Here is a 20518-nt window from a genome sequence, read left to right as displayed (position 1 = left end):
TGACGTGAAGGAGTATCCGGTGACTTTTGGCAAAATGGTGTATATCGAAATCAATCTTACAGGTTGTTCTTAATTGCAAATACGTTTACATTAATTCAAAAATATAGGGATACTCACTGAACTTCCTATGATTAACTCTTCTAAAATTACATCAAATAATATTTAGAAAAAAAGTCAAGAGCATGAAAAATGACAATTACATGAAACAGTAAATTTAAAAAAAATGAGTAAACGTTATGTCAGCTTTCGAGAATATTCAAGTTGCCAACAGAGTGTTTTTGTTCCAAATTAAATTTAAACTATAAATAATATTATCAGGCTATTGAAAATTAAATCACTTTGTGTTTTTGAACATTATTTATAGGTTCCGTTGATAACGCTTTGATATAATAATTTCAGTCTGATGAATTATTAATGCGTTAAATACTGTGATTTATATGTATTCATTAATACTGAAATTTACAAGAAGCACCTTAACTGTTTAATATTAAACTGCAAGAAGCCTATTGGAAACAGTTGAATTAAAAAGGCCTTTAAGTGTCTCAAATAATTGAGAAAACAAAGCAGCAAACACTTCATAATGTACGAAACTTCAAATATCCTGAAGTATTTGCGTAAGCATAAATGTGTTATTTCTAAGTTTTTAAGTTACAATTTGTAGAAATAGTTTGCTTGCGAACTTTTTTTTTTTTTTTTTTTTATTATATAAAGTTTAATGTTCAAAGTAATCTTTGTAATTTTCTGTGGCGTTGCGCCGTGCATTGGTTTATTCATAAATATTCTCCCGGAGGAAATTTCATGGTTTGAAGGCCTCAGGTCTTTTACGATCCTCTTTCTTTACCGTGAAATGTGTGAGCAGTTGGGGTAGGCACTAGATCCAACATCTGTTAGCACAAACAAACCTTTATATTTATTCAGATGTCTAAGACAATCTTCTTTGCTGTGAACGTGGTCCTGAATTCGCTGTAATTTACCAACATCTGCCGAGATAAAGTTACCGTAGAGCACATTTTTTTATCACCTATAAATTTTTGGCAGTTCACATTTTCGAAAAAGGAAGGTAAGTAAGAGCATTCTCGTTTAATAATAAGTATGCATGATTCAGTGTGCAAGTCAATCTCATACACTATTTTCTGTATATAATATGATCACAGGATTATAGTTTAACCAAGTGCAGAACAAATCACTACCACAAATAGAATACTTAAAAAAAAAAAAAAAAAAATTGAAGTACGAATCGAGTACGTTGCTTCAAATTCGTGTTTTTTCTCAAATTATCTCTGCACTATACATTGTGAGGTTATATTGCCTGCTTTGCAAACCTGTATGGAATTTAGGGATGGGAAAACCAGTTTTTATAAAAAACGGAAAGTGCTTCTTTTGCAAGTATATACAGTAGAGTCCAGAAAACTTAGGCTAATGTCTACCGAAAGATAGCAGAGTTTGTGAGAATACCCGTTTATCAGGAATGGGGTTAAAAAAGAAAAAGTAGGAGTGTTTCCTCAGAAAATACAGTACTGTACTTGTATGTATTGGTTGCTTGAGAATATAACAGAGAATAAACTACTCCAATTACCCTTAAACAGGAATGGGGTTAAAAAAGAAAAAGTAGGAGTGTTTCCTCAGAAAATACAGTACTGTACTTGTATGTATTGGTTGCTTGAGAATATAACAGAGAATAAACTACTGCAATTACCCTTAAACAGGAATGGGGTTAAAAAAGAAAAAGTAGGAGTGTTTCCTCAGAAAATACAGTACTGTACTTGTATGTATTGGTTGCTTGAGAATATAACAGAGAATAAACTACTCCAATTACCCTTAAACAGGAATGGGGTTAAAAAAGAAAAAGTAGGAGTGTTTCCTCAGAAAATACAGTACTGTACTTGTATGTATTGGTTGCTTGAGAATATAACAGAGAATAAACTACTCCAATTACCCTTAAACAGGAATGGGGTTAAAAAAGAAAAAGTAGGAGTGTTTCCTCAGAAAATACAGTACTGTACTTGTATGTATTGGTTGCTTGAGAATATAACAGAGAATAAACTACTCCAATTACCCTTAAACAGGAATGGGGTTAAAAAAAGAAAAAGTAGGAGTGTTTCCTCAGAAAATACAGTACTGTACTTGTATGTATTGGTTGCTTGAGAATATAACAGAGAATAAACTACTCCAATTACCCTTAAACAGGAATGGGGTTAAAAAAGAAAAAGTAGGAGTGTTTCCTCAGAAAATACAGTACTGTACTTGTATGTATTGGTTGCTTGAGAATATAACAGAGAATAAACTACTGCAATTACCCTTAAACAGGAATGGGGTTAAAAAAGAAAAAGTAGGAGTGTTTCCTCAGAAAATACAGTACTCTACTTGTATGTATTGGTTGCTTGAGAATATAACAGAGAATAAACTACTCCAATTACCCTTAAACAGGAATGGGGTTAAAAAAGAAAAAGTAGGAGTGTTTCCTCAGAAAATACAGTACTGTACTTGTATGTATTGGTTGCTTGAGAATATAACAGAGAATAAACTACTTCAATTACCCTTAAACAGGAATGGGGTTAAAAAAAGAAAAAGTAGGAGTGTTTCCTCAGAAAATACAGTACTGTACTTGTATGTATTGGTTGCTTGAGAATATAACAGAGAATAAACTACTGCAATTACCCTTAAACAGGAATGGGGTTAAAAAAAGAAAAAATAGGAGTGTTTCCTCAGAAAATACAGTACTGTACTTGTATGTATTGGTTGCTTGAGAATATAACAGAGAATAAACTACTTCAATTACCCTTAAACAGGAATGGGGTTAAAAAAAGAAAAAGTAGGAGTGTTTCCTCAGAAAATACAGTACTGTACTTGTATGTATTGGTTGCTTGAGAATATAACAGAGAATAAACTACTTCAATTACCCTTAAACAGGAATGGGGTTAAAAAAGAAAAAGTAGGAGTGTTTCCTCAGAAAATACAGTACTGTACTTGTATGTATTGGTTGCTTGAGAATATAACAGAGAATAAACTACTGCAATTACCCTTAAACAGGAATGGGGTTAAAAAAAGAAAAAGTAGGAGTGTTTCCTCAGAAAATACAGTACTGTACTTGTATGTATTGGTTGCTTGAGAATATAACAGAGAATAAACTACTCCAATTACCCTTAAACAGGAATGGGGTTAAAAAAAGAAAAAGTAGGAGTGTTTCCTCAGAAAATACAGTACTGTACTTGTATGTATTGGTTGCTTGAGAATATAACAGAGAATAAACTACTCCAATTACCCTTAAACAGGAATGGGGTTAAAAAAGAAAAAGTAGGAGTGTTTCCTCAGAAAATACAGTACTCTACTTGTATGTATTGGTTGCTTGAGAATATAACAGAGAATAAACTACTCCAATTACCCTTAAACAGGAATGGGGTTAAAAAAGAAAAAGTAGGAGTGTTTCCTCAGAAAATACAGTACTGTACTTGTATGTATTGGTTGCTTGAGAATATAACAGAGAATAAACTACTTCAATTACCCTTAAACAGGAATGGGGTTAAAAAAAGAAAAAGTAGGAGTGTTTCCTCAGAAAATACAGTACTGTACTTGTATGTATTGGTTGCTTGAGAATATAACAGAGAATAAACTACTGCAATTACCCTTAAACAGGAATGGGGTTAAAAAAAGAAAAAATAGGAGTGTTTCCTCAGAAAATACAGTACTGTACTTGTATGTATTGGTTGCTTGAGAATATAACAGAGAATAAACTACTGCAATTACCCTTAAACAGGAATGGGGTTAAAAAAAGAAAAAGTAGGAGTGTTTCCTCAGAAAATACAGTACTGTACTTGTATGTATTGGTTGCTTGAGAATATAACAGAGAATAAACTACTCCAATTACCCTTAAACAGGAATGGGGTTAAAAAAAGAAAAAGTAGGAGTGTTTCCTCAGAAAATACAGTACTGTACTTGTATGTATTGGTTGCTTGAGAATATAACAGAGAATAAACTACTGCAATTACCCTTAAACAGGAATGGGGTTAAAAAAAGAAAAAGTAGGAGTGTTTCCTCAGAAAATACAGTACTGTACTTGTATGTATTGGTTGCTTGAGAATATAACAGAGAATAAACTACTGCAATTACCCTTAAACAGGAATGGGGTTAAAAAAAGAAAAAGTAGGAGTGTTTCCTCAGAAAATACAGTACTGTACTTGTATGTATTGGTTGCTTGAGAATATAACAGAGAATAAACTACTTCAATTACCCTTAAACAGGAATGGGGTTAAAAAAAGAAAAAGTAGGAGTGTTTCCTCAGAAAATACAGTACTGTACTTGTATGTATTGGTTGCTTGAGAATATAACAGAGAATAAACTACTGCAATTACCCTTAAACAGGAATGGGGTTAAAAAAGAAAAAGTAGGAGTGTTTCCTCAGAAAATACAGTACTCTACTTGTATGTATTGGTTGCTTGAGAATATAACAGAGAATAAACTACTCCAATTACCCTTAAACAGGAATGGGGTTAAAAAAGAAAAAGTAGGAGTGTTTCCTCAGAAAATACAGTACTGTACTTGTATGTATTGGTTGCTTGAGAATATAACAGAGAATAAACTACTTCAATTACCCTTAAACAGGAATGGGGTTAAAAAAAGAAAAAGTAGGAGTGTTTCCTCAGAAAATACAGTACTGTACTTGTATGTATTGGTTGCTTGAGAATATAACAGAGAATAAACTACTGCAATTACCCTTAAACAGGAATGGGGTTAAAAAAAGAAAAAATAGGAGTGTTTCCTCAGAAAATACAGTACTGTACTTGTATGTATTGGTTGCTTGAGAATATAACAGAGAATAAACTACTTCTATTACCCTTAAACAGGAATGGGGTTAAAAAAAGAAAAAGTAGGAGTGTTTCCTCAGAAAATACAGTACTGTACTTGTATGTATTGGTTGCTTGAGAATATAACAGAGAATAAACTACTTCAATTACCCTTAAACAGGAATGGGGTTAAAAAAGAAAAAGTAGGAGTGTTTCCTCAGAAAATACAGTACTGTACTTGTATGTATTGGTTGCTTGAGAATATAACAGAGAATAAACTACTGCAATTACCCTTAAACAGGAATGGGGTTAAAAAAAGAAAAAGTAGGAGTGTTTCCTCAGAAAATACAGTACTGTACTTGTATGTATTGGTTGCTTGAGAATATAACAGAGAATAAACTACTCCAATTACCCTTAAACAGGAATGGGGTTAAAAAAAGAAAAAGTAGGAGTGTTTCCTCAGAAAATACAGTACTGTACTTGTATGTATTGGTTGCTTGAGAATATAACAGAGAATAAACTACTCCAATTACCCTTAAACAGGAATGGGGTTAAAAAAGAAAAAGTAGGAGTGTTTCCTCAGAAAATACAGTACTCTACTTGTATGTATTGGTTGCTTGAGAATATAACAGAGAATAAACTACTCCAATTACCCTTAAACAGGAATGGGGTTAAAAAAGAAAAAGTAGGAGTGTTTCCTCAGAAAATACAGTACTGTACTTGTATGTATTGGTTGCTTGAGAATATAACAGAGAATAAACTACTTCAATTACCCTTAAACAGGAATGGGGTTAAAAAAAGAAAAAGTAGGAGTGTTTCCTCAGAAAATACAGTACTGTACTTGTATGTATTGGTTGCTTGAGAATATAACAGAGAATAAACTACTGCAATTACCCTTAAACAGGAATGGGGTTAAAAAAAGAAAAAATAGGAGTGTTTCCTCAGAAAATACAGTACTGTACTTGTATGTATTGGTTGCTTGAGAATATAACAGAGAATAAACTACTGCAATTACCCTTAAACAGGAATGGGGTTAAAAAAAGAAAAAGTAGGAGTGTTTCCTCAGAAAATACAGTACTGTACTTGTATGTATTGGTTGCTTGAGAATATAACAGAGAATAAACTACTCCAATTACCCTTAAACAGGAATGGGGTTAAAAAAAGAAAAAGTAGGAGTGTTTCCTCAGAAAATACAGTACTGTACTTGTATGTATTGGTTGCTTGAGAATATAACAGAGAATAAACTACTGCAATTACCCTTAAACAGGAATGGGGTTAAAAAAAGAAAAAGTAGGAGTGTTTCCTCAGAAAATACAGTACTGTACTTGTATGTATTGGTTGCTTGAGAATATAACAGAGAATAAACTACTGCAATTACCCTTAAACAGGAATGGGGTTAAAAAAAGAAAAAGTAGGAGTGTTTCCTCAGAAAATACAGTACTGTACTTGTATGTATTGGTTGCTTGAGAATATAACAGAGAATAAACTACTTCAATTACCCTTAAACAGGAATGGGGTTAAAAAAAGAAAAAGTAGGAGTGTTTCCTCAGAAAATACAGTACTGTACTTGTATGTATTGGTTGCTTGAGAATATAACAGAGAATAAACTACTGCAATTACCCTTAAACAGGAATGGGGTTAAAAAAGAAAAAGTAGGAGTGTTTCCTCAGAAAATACAGTACTGTACTTGTATGTATTGGTTGCTTGAGAATATAACAGAGAATAAACTACTCCAATTACCCTTAAACAGGAATGGGGTTAAAAAAGAAAAAGTAGGAGTGTTTCCTCAGAAAATACAGTACTGTACTTGTATGTATTGGTGGCTTGAGAATATAACAGAGAATAAACTGCTCAATTACCCTTAAACAAAGGAAAAGTACATACGTACTTTATAGAGCCTTTACTATAGCTACATGAAAATGAAAATTAATTTATACACACTGTACAATAATTTGCCTGATAAGACAGACCTAAAAAAATACCCGGCAATGACCAGGCTGTGGCAGAGTTATTGAGTGCCGAGTTTTAGAGACTCTCTCTCTCTCTCTCTCTATATATATATATATATATATATATATATATATATATATATATATATATATATATATATATATATATATATATATATATATATATATATAATATAATATAACATATTTTTAAACTAAAAAAGAGTTTCGAAATAAAGTTGGCAAGGCACCGAATTAATGTGCATCTCTGAATATCTGAGAGAAACCGGCAAATTCTAATACTAATAGAGCTCCCTCTTGGCTACATGGTTAGTGAGGCCCGAATTCGATTCTCGATGGGAGCTCATGTGGTGCGGATACTAAATTAAGCTGTAAGTTTACGTCTCATATAGCGTCTGTATTGAAAGGAACGCTAAATTCTAATCAAACGAACCAGCCAAGCGACTATCGAAAATATAGTAGCATGTGCATAATTTGATCTTACATCTTTGCACCCGTACGCCATTACTACTCCGTAAGACGGAGACTGGAGTACATTGTGAAAAACTCGTGACGGCCAGTTTGATTATGTATGTAATAATTATGTTATTAAGTAAAACTTACCTCTTTAGCATATCAAGTTAATCCGGAGAGTGAGAAGAATTACAAACTTAAAACTTTTACGTACAAGATTTTATGAGTGTAGTGTGTGTACGCTTTAAATATGTATGTATAACCTTTAAAAATTCATATTGAACGTTGTAACTTACATCGTAGCAACGACACAACAATTAAATAAAGAAAACTTAGAGCGAAATTGTTGTCATTTGTTAATAGAAAGTAAATATATTGCTATATATGGTTTCTTTCTTTTTTTTTTTCTTTTGTCGAAGTGCAGAGAAAAGAAATAAAACCAGCAAGAATACTGGAAAGAATCGCAGGACCCGGAAAATCTGTAGAACAGACGGACTATGTCTCTGTAGTGGGATCAGACTTTATGAGTGCAAATTACTTGGTATGAATTTTAAAAAGTTGAGCAGATTCTTAGGAAAATGTTCTATTAAGTACCGAGCGGATGTAGGTTCGTGGTTACCAGTTTCTGCTTTGTACTCGAGAGATCCAGGTTTCAAATCCAGTGGCGGCTATCCTGATTCAAATTTTTCCTCAGTTCCACTAGACGAAATTTTAGGATGGTGATTTGAAAAATATATTCTGGGCGAAATTGTTCCAGTTCATTTCCTACTTTTGTTGAAGTTGATTGTTTAGGATTCCAGTGTAAAGTTGCCTCATGGTATTTGGCACTTCCTTCAACAAGTAAAGGTAAAAGTCTTAAGGAACCAGCGGTGGTCCAGTACTAGAGGGTTCACCTCTGGCGTGGGAACCCTGGTTCGACCCCCAGCTCGCGCGAAGTGGACTTTGTGGCTGACAAACATCGGGCACATGGGTTTTCTTGGGGTTCTTCCGTTTACTCTCACCTTCTTTATTTCACCATTTTATTTTTTTTAACCATCATCACTGTTTCCCTTAGCCTCGGTGGATAATCGTGGAACATTTCTTTAAAAAAAGTAGACAATACTCGATACTAAATTAGAATAAAATAAGTCGTAATTATTGATTTGTGTAAGAAGACAAATCTGGGTTTTTTCAATGTAAGAAACCATGCAGAGGACTTCGTTTGGCTTATATATATGGATCAGAAAAATGGAAACACCTGTAGTTGGCAACACGTCAGATGTATGGGTTGAGAGTGGTGTCGTGGCGCCCGCAGCGCCGGACCGCTGGTGGTGGTGTGTTAGGTCGGTCTCCATACTACGTCAGGCGCAGTGGAACAGCAGTGTCCAGTGGCTGCAGCAGACGGAGGTAGTGTAAAATGGGAGACCTCTCAGATTTTCAGAGAGGGCAAATTGTTGGTGCGCGGTTATGTGGAGTGAGTGCGACGGCAGTGGCTACTGTGTTAGGTGTGTCGCGTGGGACAGTGTTGAAGGTGATGACGGCCTACACAACACACGGGAAAACCACATCGGGGAAGCGGAACAGTGGGCGGAAGAAAATCATGAGTGACAGGTCACGCCGGGTATTAAAGCTCATTATCACGCAAAACCGTCGTGCCACTGCGGAACAAGTGACGGAGGAACTCAATCAGCACCTCCCCCACCCTGTTTCGACAATCACAGTCCGCCGCGAATTACATGACATGAACTTACGGGGTCGTGTTGCACGGGCCAAACCGCTCATCAGGGACCATAACGCTTTCGCACGCCGCAAATGGTGCCGCGACCATGCAACTTGGACCGATGAGGACTGGAAACGTGTGATATGGTCGGATGAGTCATCCTTCACCCTCTTCCCAACCACGGACCGTGTGGAGAACGCCCAAAGAAGCTTATGATCTGCAGTGTCTCCGCCCAACTGTGAAACATGGCGGCGGCTCGGTGATGCTGTGGGCCGCAATATCATGGTTTTCATTGGGTCCTGTGGTCACACTTAGCGGACGAATCACTGCCAACGATTATGTCGCAATTTTAGGAGACCACTTGCATCCTATGGTCCGGATGTTGTTCCCGGACAATGACGCCATCTTCCAGAATGATAATGTACCCATTCACACAGCTGGCGTTGTTGCAGCGTGGTTTGAGGAACATCGGGATGAAGTTCAACATCTTCCCTGGTCCGCCCAATCCCCAGATCTCAACATAATTGAACATCTGTGGTTCGTCTTGGAAACACGACTCCGGCGACGATTTCCACCTCCATCCTCTCTCACAGAACTGGCCGATGCCCTGCACGAGGAATGGTGTAAAATTCCACTTGCTACCATCCACATGCCTCCATCCCACGTCGCATCAAGGCTGTTCTGAAGGCGAAAGATGGCCCGACACCATATTAATCTGGTAAGTTGCAATTTCGTTCAGGTGTTTCCATTTTTCTGATCACCATCAGTAGGTCAGTGTTTAGTATTTTTGCTTTGTAATCGAGAGATCCAAGTTTCAAATCCGGTGGCGCCTATCCTGGCTCAAATTTTTCCTGTTTCATTACACGGAATTTTAGGGTGGTGACTTGAAAAATATGTTCTGGGCGAGATCGTTCCACTTCATTTCCTACTTTTGTTGAAGTTGATTGTTTAGTATTTCAGTGTAAAGTTGCCTCATGGTATTTGGCACTTCCTTCAACAAGTAAAGGTAAAAGTCTTAAGGAACCAGCGGTGGTCCAGTACTAGAGGGTTCACCTCTGGCGTGGGATCCCTAGTTCGACCCTCAGCTCGCGCCAAGTGGACTTTGTGCTTTGTGGTCGACAAACATCGTGCACGTGGGTTTTCATGGGTTCCGTTTCCTCTCCCCTTCTTGATTCCACATTTATATATATATATATACTATCGTCACTGTTTCCCTTAGCCTCGGTGCATAATCGTGGAACATTTTTTTAAAAAAAGTAGACAATACTCGATACTAAATTACAATAAAATAAGTCGTAATTATTGATTTGTGTGAGAAGACAAATCTGGGTTTTCTAAGTATAAGAAACCATGCAGAGGACTTCATTTGGCGATATATATATATATATATATATATATATATATATATATATATATATATATATATATATACAGGGTGTTACATAAGTGTGTCACAATAATTTGGGGACAGATTCTTCACATCAAAATAAGAAACAAAGTTCTTATGAACCTGTGGTCGGAAATGCATAGTTTCGTAGTTATAGGGTGTCGAAAACGTGAAATAAGTGGAGAACATTAGAAGTTCATGTTTAGAAGTCCACTACTATGGGACCTATCGTAGTCGGATCAAGACATCACTGAGAAACTGGTACGTGAACTATCCAAATATCCATGTTTAAGAGTGCTCCAGTACTTGTACATCAATTTTTAGAGAGGTAGGTGGAGAGTGATCAAGTACTCCCTAACAGCCTCTCTGAAAATGATTATGCAAATACTGGAGGTTCTGAAAGATGAATATTTGGATAGCTCACATACTAGTTCTTAAGTGATGGCTTGACCCGACTACATCGGTCTTATAGTAGTGGAACTATAGACATTTAAGTTTTTTTAGGTTTTCGACACCCCATAACTACGAAACTATGCACTTCTGACCACAAATTCATATGAACTTTTTTCTTATTTTAATGTGAGGAGACTGTTGCCAAAATATTGTGGCACATTTATGAAACACCCTGTATATTAAAAATCCAAATACAGCATTCGTGGCCAATGTACCTTGCAATAACTTAACAATTTACGAATCAAACAACACAGCGGAATAGTATATGGGAGGAAGTTAGCCAGAACCTATATGTAAACGTACCATTTCAGCACTCGCCTGGTGGAACTGAGGAATAAGTGTAAAAATCCTCAGTCCGGGTTGCTAGCAACTGAACTCGAACCCGGACCTTCTGATCATGAAGCCAGAACCCCAATCACTAACATATATTTGGTCGGTAGTAACGGAATATTCAATTTGAATGAGATGTAGAAGTTCACTATTTTCTATGTAAAACAAACCAATTTCATCGCGGACGTATGAAAATCAGAATAACAGAGACCAATGTGGTGTGATGACAATCCATTAATGAACGAAAGCTTCAGCAGAATTTAGAAATGATATTGTGTGATATGCGCAAAGTAATAATGTTAAGCTTTCTTATGGCAATGCTTTGATTCCTCTGCTGTAACCAATGCAAATATACTATATACGAGGGCTATCCAAAGAGTACTAGACGTTATGACTTATCGCGGCAGTGGGCGGGGCTAGAGTCGCCATGTTGGTGTCAGAACGTTGCCACACACAGTACGTATCCAGCTGTGGTAGCATGAGGACCGTGACGATCTTACTGTGTTTTCTGTGACGTGTTACAGTGTGTGCTGCAATAGAAAATCCCGCCTCTTGTGAGGTCCGTTCTGTGACTAAGTTTTTGTTTGTTTTGTGAAACACTGAAAAAGTTAAGGCACGCGATTCAAAACAAGCGTCGGGGGAAAACTTAGCGCGAAGGTGTTTTTTCACAACACGACCAAGCGTACCTGAGAGCTCTTGGATGGTTTTGGATGCAAGGTGTTTGATCACCCATCATACAGCCCGGATTGGCACCGAGCGACGATAATCTCTTCCCAGCGATGAAGACATGGCTCAGTACACAATACTTTGATACTGACGCCGAAACGCATGCCGGTGTAAACCAGTGGTTGAAATCGCAGACGGCACATTTCCACCGCGTCTGTATTGAAAACCTTGTGCCACGGTATGAGAAGTGCCTTAATTTGCATGGTGATTGTGTGGAAAATAGCTTAAGAGTGTACCTTTCAAATGTATATAATAGTATTTGGTTTTGTTCATTCTGTTACTTTTCAAAACTTCTGTTACTTCTGGACAGCCCTCGTAAATATGTAGAACAAAGGAATCTTAATGCGGGTTTATATATATAAAAAAGTAAGATATAAAATACATTATTAAGAAGGAATAATATAGAAAAATCTGGACGCTACACTAGCGTCCATATTTTTTGTGCTATCTTTGTTTATAGCACGTAGTGCAGAGCTTAAAACGAAACTATAAATACACAAAGCAAGGAGGTTTCTCCGTGTGTTTTCAATTGCCACCGAGTCTTCGGACTAAAGAAATGATAAATAATTTTTAGATTTATAAGTGTTAATGTCCTCGACTAATCCTTGCGATATTCTAATGTACGAGGGCTTTTCAATAAAGAATTATCATAAATGAATAAAACATAATTACCTGTACTAATTCTCCAAATGTTGATGGTCTTTTTCAAAATAGTCCCCTTGTATTGCACTTGTCCCAACGTTTTTGCCACTCATGAAAGACATGCTAGAAGCCATTTTTGGACAGATTCTTCAAAATCGTCTCTGCAGCTTTCACCACTGCCCCTGAAGATGCGAAACTCCGTTCCCAGAGGTGTTTCTTTAAAATTAGAAAAAGAAAGAAATCACAAGGGGCTAAATCAGGGCTATATGGAAGATGGGGTACACACGGAACGTTACTTTTTGCAAGATAGTCAATAACAACATTGGCAGTATGTGGCGTAGAGTTTCCATCCTGTTTCTTTCAAATGTGACAGTTTACGATGAATGTTACCTTGGAGGGTTTGCTATACACCCTTATAATACACTTCCGTGACAGTTGTGTGTAATGGGACAACATTTTTTTTACACCATGCCTTAAATAACGAAAAATGAGATGACTATAACTTTGTTAGCAGAAGCAACTACTCTCGGTTTCTTGGGTGTTGGTGATGAAGAAAACTTTCACACAGAACTTTGCTGCTTGGACTCAGCGAAAACAGAATTTGTGCACTATACTGTTCTTCGCGTGTCTCTTTCATGTTGCCATATGCGAATTTGAAACACGTGTGCTTGAACGGCTGCCAAAGTCTCATTGCTGACGTCATGTTCTTCAGGCTTGCTCGATCTATTCGTCACTTCTCCCACTACACAGACGTGTTTCGTTTTCTGTGCATTGCTGTTGCAGTCACCTTATAAACACTGATGGCCAGTCTTTATTGATCAGCTTACGTAACTGGAAATAAAATCGAGAGATTTTAAGAAAGAGAATTTTGCAACCCAAAGCATCATTTATGAAACAATTTTATATGTAATTTGTTTGATATGTAATTTGACACATTTTTTTGATTTTGATGATATATCTGTATAGTATATAATTCTGTTACAATTTTCAGCTTCCAATGGATCTTCAGCAGAAAGTTAAGTCTTACATTAGTAGTAAAAAGAAAGATGGAAATGGAATTCAGAACAAACCAGAAATAAAAACTATCAAAGTGCCTATTCCTACGTTTCCACCTACAGCTATGGTGTATTCTGTAAATAAAACTATTGGAGGTAAGGTTTTTCGAATTGTTTCAACAATTTGGAAGAAGTTTTACTATTTGTTTTTAAATAATACATGGAATATATTTAGTAACGCATTGTAATGGACACTTTTGTTAATGTCAGAATAATTACTCACAAGTATCTTTTCTTTCTAAACAGTAATTATTTATTTATTATTATTATTATTATTATTATTATTATTATTATTATTATTATTATTATTATTATTATTATTATTATTATTATTATTATTATTATATTGATTTAATCCGATTTGAACGTAATATGATGGTTGGCGCCTGTAGCAAGTGTAGATTATTGGAAGAGTTCTTCTGCAAAGAACTTCCTTATAGTAGGTGACAAGAATTACAGATTTTTATAATTGTTTGTTGGAAGATTTTTTGATGTTCCAGTTATGTCATACTGTTTTTAGGAACAACAGCTGTAGCTTTGATAATGATGGTGTTAGTGTAACTTTCCTATTTCTCAATATCTTTTTGATTTCGTCTGCCTAGTCTTTGCTATTTTTTTCTAAATATTGTACGTATGTTCTGAGTGGCGCTGCTGTTTCTTCTGTGAGGTACTTTCTGGTCCATTTTATTTATGATTGTCGTGCCCGGTCTGTTTGCACGTATCCTTACATTCGTTCTGATTTTTCGATTTCGGCGCTTAACTTATTCCAGTAATTTGTGTTTATCGTTTTCAAGAATTGGATTTTACTGATATTTGTAGTATGCTTTGGAATCGGAGATTAGTTTCAGGCGATTGTATTGTGTAGTATGGAAAGTGGAGTGTGATTTTTTGCCACGTTTGTGTTTTTTCAGGTAGTCCGTGGGAACCGTTATGCGGTATGAGCCTGTGATGTGTTCAATTGTTTTTCTGATGTGTGCCCACATTTTCTGCATTTTTCATCGAGTATTTCTTGTTTTAATCTATATTTACAATAGTTTCGGTTGGTATCACTTTGTCCTGGATGACGATCATAAAACCTGTTATTTCAGAAATTATTCCAGTCTTCTTGTGCCAAGCATTTGATTGTATTGATTACTTGTAAGTGAATCGTAAGGATTTCGTGAAATTGTTTTGCTGTTTTTGTTCATCTGATTAATAATTTGTAATGAACTCCGTCCTGGCTAGATGAAACGGTGTTACCTTTGTGTCTGCATTACATATTACGTGAAACAGATGATTATTACTAGTAATAGTACTACTATTTTGTTCGTGGAATATTGTCGAAAATCTCCAATCTTTTCTTGATTGAGTTTTAGTATATTTGCGATACCAGTGTCTCCTTATGTGGGGACTGTCATGCGCCGTATTTACTTCAGCTTTGGAAGTTTCATTCTGAATTCTGACCTTAAAGTCCACAATCATTCGCGTTTAATATTTAATTGTTTACTACTTCCAAGTCCTTGGAAAAAGAATGCCGAATAAGCGTCGAACTCAGTTACTCTTGGTAACATTAAAATCGCGATCTGACCTGGAAGAGTAGTGATTATAGTCATGGGCCAGTATAGGTAAGGTGAGTATAATTTAGGGGTACCAGATTTCCTTCAAACCACAATTGTTTTGGTGCCTGAGGACCACGAAAAACTATGATGGCCGTCTCAGAACGGTAGGTTTTCAATATGGCGTCTAATCAAAGATGGCGCCAAAGTCGAATTATAAAACTGGCAATATCTTGGCTCCTAATAACGCTTAAAAAAATAAAAAAAAATATATAAAAAACGACAGCTCATTATATTTGCAACAAATGTTCTCATAATTTTTGCTGTATCTTTCACGATATGTGAGGTAAATAACAAAAAATGAATTTCGAAGCGCTTTAGGTTTCATTTAATCTATACTGATTGTGAGAACAAAAGATCTTATGAAAAAATACTTCGAGTAAAAGAAAAGAGACATTAATTAGCTTTTGTTTGATGTATTTGTGAACATTCTAACAATAATGCAATCAGAAATATCAAAATGTGAATGTGCAAAGGTGCGAGCGGCAGCACTGCAATTCAGTGTAAATAGTGAAGTGGAATGTTTCTATAAATACTCGCACACTGTGAGCTGTTGGCGAATGTTTATGGAGTTTATGCAATTTATGCAGTTTTTCGTGGTAACATTTTAACTCCTAAATATGATGGTAATGACGAACTAATTTTACTTTTGAATCGAATGGTCATGGTTGTAGTTACTCGAAACTACTTGAAATACACTTCATTATGCATGCAAACATTGCTTCAGTTCAAGACAATCAAATCCCTGTCCCTAGCGGTATTCATTAAGGGTTTTCCGACTGTCGTTGCCTTTGATAACATCAATAGGAATGAGGAGACACTTAGTGGAGCAGGAAAAAGAACGTCTCACCGAGTTAATAGCATTATAATTCAGAAAGTGTCAGGCTCGTGTTTACTTCTGAAACCTGTATTCAGTGATAATAAGAAAATAAACGCTGTAGTTCATTCACCTTTAATCAGAATATATTGCAGGTAAGAAGATTGAGCCTCCTAAGATTATAATGTAGCCAATTCCTGATTGCCTTAGCTTGTTTTCGGAATCTAAACGGAAAATTTTACTTTGGGTTCTAAGTCGGCATTGCAACTCTGGAAATCAGACAGTTGAACAGAATTTAATATACTTGTCATTAACAATATTGAAGTTAAATCAAATTCAGTAGCTTATTTACCTTTCATAAATCACCAAGCAAACTGATAAGTCAACAGTTAATGAAATAGGGACTGAGCGCAATCAAATAAAGTCAAGCCTAAATTTGGAAACTGTTGTTGTTGTAGATCAGGCCAATTTTCATAAGCAACAGGAATTAAATGGACACATCCCATGAAATTGACAGTATTTTCGTATTGATGGGACCTTTTCACTCGTTTGTAACCTACTTTCTATTATTGGGAAGTTACTTGGTAATGCTGGACTTCATTCTGGACTTAGCAATAAAATCCAGGGTGGAAAAAAATCATGATTTTTTTCAAAAAAATCATTTTTGTTAATTTTTTTTTTTTTTATTTAAATCGATTTTTTTGATTTAAATCAAATCTTTTTCTTCGTATAATACAAGTCGCGAACTGAAGAAAAAACATTAGGAATTAGTATTAAATGTTAATTATGTCATTTAAGTGAAAGTATTGGGTTTTAATTTTGAATTAATTCCCAATCGTTAACCTATTTCAATCCCAAACAATGTTTCTTAAGCATTAAGGAAAAAGTACAGCAATGTATATCAACATGATACTTTTCTTTTCACGAAAGTTACTGATATTTGGCAGGGGCATATTTTTAAACAATTGGAACTAGCTAGCAGCACGAAATACATATAAAGCACATAAATTTCGCCTAAAATTAACTCACTCACTCTATGACCTATGGAACCCGGAGGTTCAATGCCATGTTCACAAAAGCTCTCCTGACTTCTATCCTTAGTTAACTGAATCCAGTTTCTATTTTGTATTGTTATTTCTGCGAGATCCATCTTAATATTGTCCTCCCATCTGTGCCTAGGTCTTCCTAATGGTCGTTTTCCGATTGGACTTCCAGTTAAAACTTTGAATATGTTCCTACTTTCTTCCATTCTCGCTACATGTCCTGCCCACCTGAGCGTCCAAGATTTGATGACCCTAACAATGTTTGGTGAATGGTATAAATTATGCAGTTCTTCATCATGAAGTTTTCGTCATTCCTCATTTCCGTTCCTTTTGGTTCCGAATATTCGTTTCAGGATTTTATTCTAACTTTCAATCTGCATTCTTTCCTCAGTGTAAGCGACCATGTTTCACAACCATACAGCACAACAGGCATAATTATCGTTTTGTATATTTTAAAGCTTCAAATTCCTCGACACAATTCGCGACGATAAGAGATTTTGAACTGAATAATAACACGAATTTCCTGCAGGAATTCCAAAATAAAAAAATCAAGATGATCAGTTCCAGAAGAAAGAACACTTATGATTGTTAAAAATATACTTTATGTGACGTGCAAAACAGTTCAAATGCGAGTTGTCCGTGCATTTAAGACATCTATAGATAGCAGGCACGTTTTTATATTCTTCTGTTGGCTATTTTATTTCCTCTGACATTTTTTCCTGCACAGGCGCGGCAAATTTTCTGCGATCACATCGCAGATCGCGGCATGTTCTGCAATGGGGTCAAGTATCCATTTTATCATAAGTATTATTCGATATTTTAACGCATCCATAAATTTCTCGTATTACAATCCCGAGGAACTTCTATGTATTTAGTACATAAATTTCGCCCAAAATTTTAAAATCTATTTTTTTTTTTTTTTTTTTTGTTTGTTTCGGAGAGGGGATCGGACCCCTCTAAATACGCTTCTATTATCTGGAAACAAACAAATAGACGTGGACACAAAAGAGTCTTCATCTTAAATGTCCATGGTGATTTCCCCGTTGGAATAGAAATTTTAAAAGCCTTTGTTACAAAGAGAAGGAAGCAGGGTTCACCCGTAACCCGTTCAAACGGGATTTTCCCTGATAGTTCTCTACATGATACTCGTTTTCATACTGGGGGGCGCGGTGGCTCAGTGGTAGAGCGTTCACCTCTGGTGCTTGGGGTCCCGGGTTCGATCCCAGCCCCCGCCAAGTGAACTTTGTGGTGGACAAACACCGTGCTCGTGGGTTTTCTCGGGGTTCTCCCGTTTCCTCCCACTTTCTTCATTCCACCATTTCACTCATCTCTCACCATCACCGTCTCCTTTAGCCTAACCGGCATAACCGTGGGACGTAAAACTTAAAGATTTCATTTTTTTTTTTTTTTTTTTTGTTTTCATACTGTGTTTACATACATTGAGTCTCATTGTATTATGATTATTATCTTCCATAATCGAAATAACAGAAGAGAAACTGATTTTACTTACTTTCACTTTAAATTAATTCATTTCGGAATTTGATTTAAATCAGCGATTTTTATTTAAAAAATCAAGTGATTTAAATCTTGATTAAAATCGTGATTTAAATCAGACTGATTTAAATCAATCCACCCTGATAAAATCAGAAATAGTTACAATTGTCTGCATTTATCAAGTTTTAGACTGAAAGAAATACAATCGTGCTGTAAGACTCCGCTAATACAGGGGTGGACAGGCCACCGGGATACCGGGTAAATCCCGGTAGGCCCCCTGCCAATAATTAACGACGCCCAGTGGTGGAATCATACTATATTTAATTCCCGTGCTCCATTTGGTATGACAGCTTCCAACAGAATTAATAATTGACCATTGACCATTACATTTCTTTCTGAATGCCAAGGGCCCTTGAAATGTGTTGCGGGGAATCGGAGGCCCCCTGTACTACAGTGCTCCCGGGCTCCATTTGCAGTATCTATCCGCCCCTGCACAAACATAATGAGAATAATTTGGAATGAGCTTTTGGATCATTTGAAAGTCGAAAATATTCAGCTTCCTTTTACAGTTAAACGTTATTAAATGAGTTATTTTGTTCATTTGCCGCAAACATACCTCAAAACTTTGAAACATTGTATGGAAAGATAAAATCAAATAAATATTTATTCTTTTCGTAGGCTGTCTGAATCATTTGAGACATGAAAATGGAGCACTTTCGTCTTTCTGGATGTTCTACATAGATTTAGTGGAGTTACTGTTGGGCTTGATTCGAGCTGATAGGGAAGTTCATTTGACTCTACCTTTCGTGTTTACAAGAAATGATCCCATGGTGTTTTGCTTTAGGTAAAATAAACTATGCCAGGTTGAAGTATCCCAACTCTAAAATACAAATCCTTCCATATTTGTCCCGGCGGGAGCTCATGTGGTTCGGATTCCACGTTAATCAGTAAGTCCCATCTCATAGCCTCGCTGCTGAAAGAGTCGTTAAATTAAAATCTACCTTCCATTTTTAAGTTTACGTCTGGAGAGTCTTCTGTCCAATTTAAATCAAAGAATCCATTTGCACGAATTCCGATTGATCAGGCTTTAGAGAAGACAGTAAATAAAGATACATAGACAGCAAGTAGGACAAAAGGATTTAGTTTTAAAGCTTGGAGTAGTCAGTAAATACTACTCAGCCGCAGAATATCGAGCTTCAGCACTTGGGAAGATGCGAGAATTTGTAGAGATCGTTCCACAAAAGAAATACCAGCATCCGGATCTTCAGAAGACTCGTATATCTAAAGACGAAGAACAAGTTCCGGCCTTAGTTGAGCTTCTGCACAATGAGTGGACCAACTCTTTTGACAAAAATTCCTGGAACATTGTTCATATTTCAACAGGCATAGAAGCGCCGACAAAAGTTCAAAATTATTGGCAAGATAGAAAGGGAAAAAAACTTAGACCTGACATGATCGTTTAGAAAAGAATAAAATGTTTCTTTGACCCTATTTAAAAATTCAGTTGCAAACTTTCAAAAATAATCAGGAGATTAGGCGTAAAAGACCCAACAAAGAAATAATTTTAAAGATAGATAGAAATTTTTTTGGAATCATTTCATGTTTTGAAGAATGCACACAAAGTACAAAACTGGAAGTTAGTCTTAAGAAATAAGGACAGCAAGAATAAACTAACGAGATTCCTAGCAAAAAGTTGATGATAAAAGAAGAAAAGAATGGATTTGAAAGGAAAATAACGTATAGAAAGAAGCGTTTAAAAATGACAGCAGAAGATTTCAGTGAAGTACCAGAACTGTCATCTCAAGAAGAAGCTGATACGAGAATGATGTTACATATTAAATATGCCTCACAAGAGTTTTCAAATGTCATATGTCAGTAAAATGACACGGATGTGTTTGTTCTGTCTGCATATGCGTCTGTGTACATTGAAAATCAAAGTAATATTTACATTAAGCGTGGAACAAAAAACTCTCGTCTTATTGATGTACCGTAAGGAAATTTGTCTCTGTTTTGTGATTTCCTTTAGAATCTCCTTCACCTTCCCTTCACGCAATGACTGGTTGTGATTCAGTT

At 35.9% G+C, this 20518-nt stretch overlaps 1 protein-coding gene across 3 annotated transcripts in view; it reads left to right on the top strand.

The window, feature by feature from the left end:
- Window positions 1-20518, top strand: part of LOC145660682 (uncharacterized) — a 154400-nt gene that overhangs the window by 116479 nt on the left and 17403 nt on the right. For all 3 annotated transcript variants that reach the window (XM_081726022.1, XM_081726021.1, XM_081726023.1), the window contains one exon: window positions 13433-13592. In XM_081726022.1, coding sequence (XP_081582148.1) covers window positions 13433-13592 — 160 coding nt within the window. The remainder of the gene's footprint in view (window positions 1-13432; window positions 13593-20518) is intronic.

The sequence above is a fragment of the Thermobia domestica genome, chromosome 9 (genome assembly GCF_964235325.1).
Source record: "Thermobia domestica chromosome 9, izTheDome1.hap1.1, whole genome shotgun sequence".
Taxonomy (NCBI): Eukaryota; Metazoa; Arthropoda; class Insecta; order Zygentoma; family Lepismatidae; genus Thermobia; species Thermobia domestica.
Note: the sequence above shows the minus strand (reverse complement) of the source record. Positions and strands in the feature narration are given on the sequence as shown.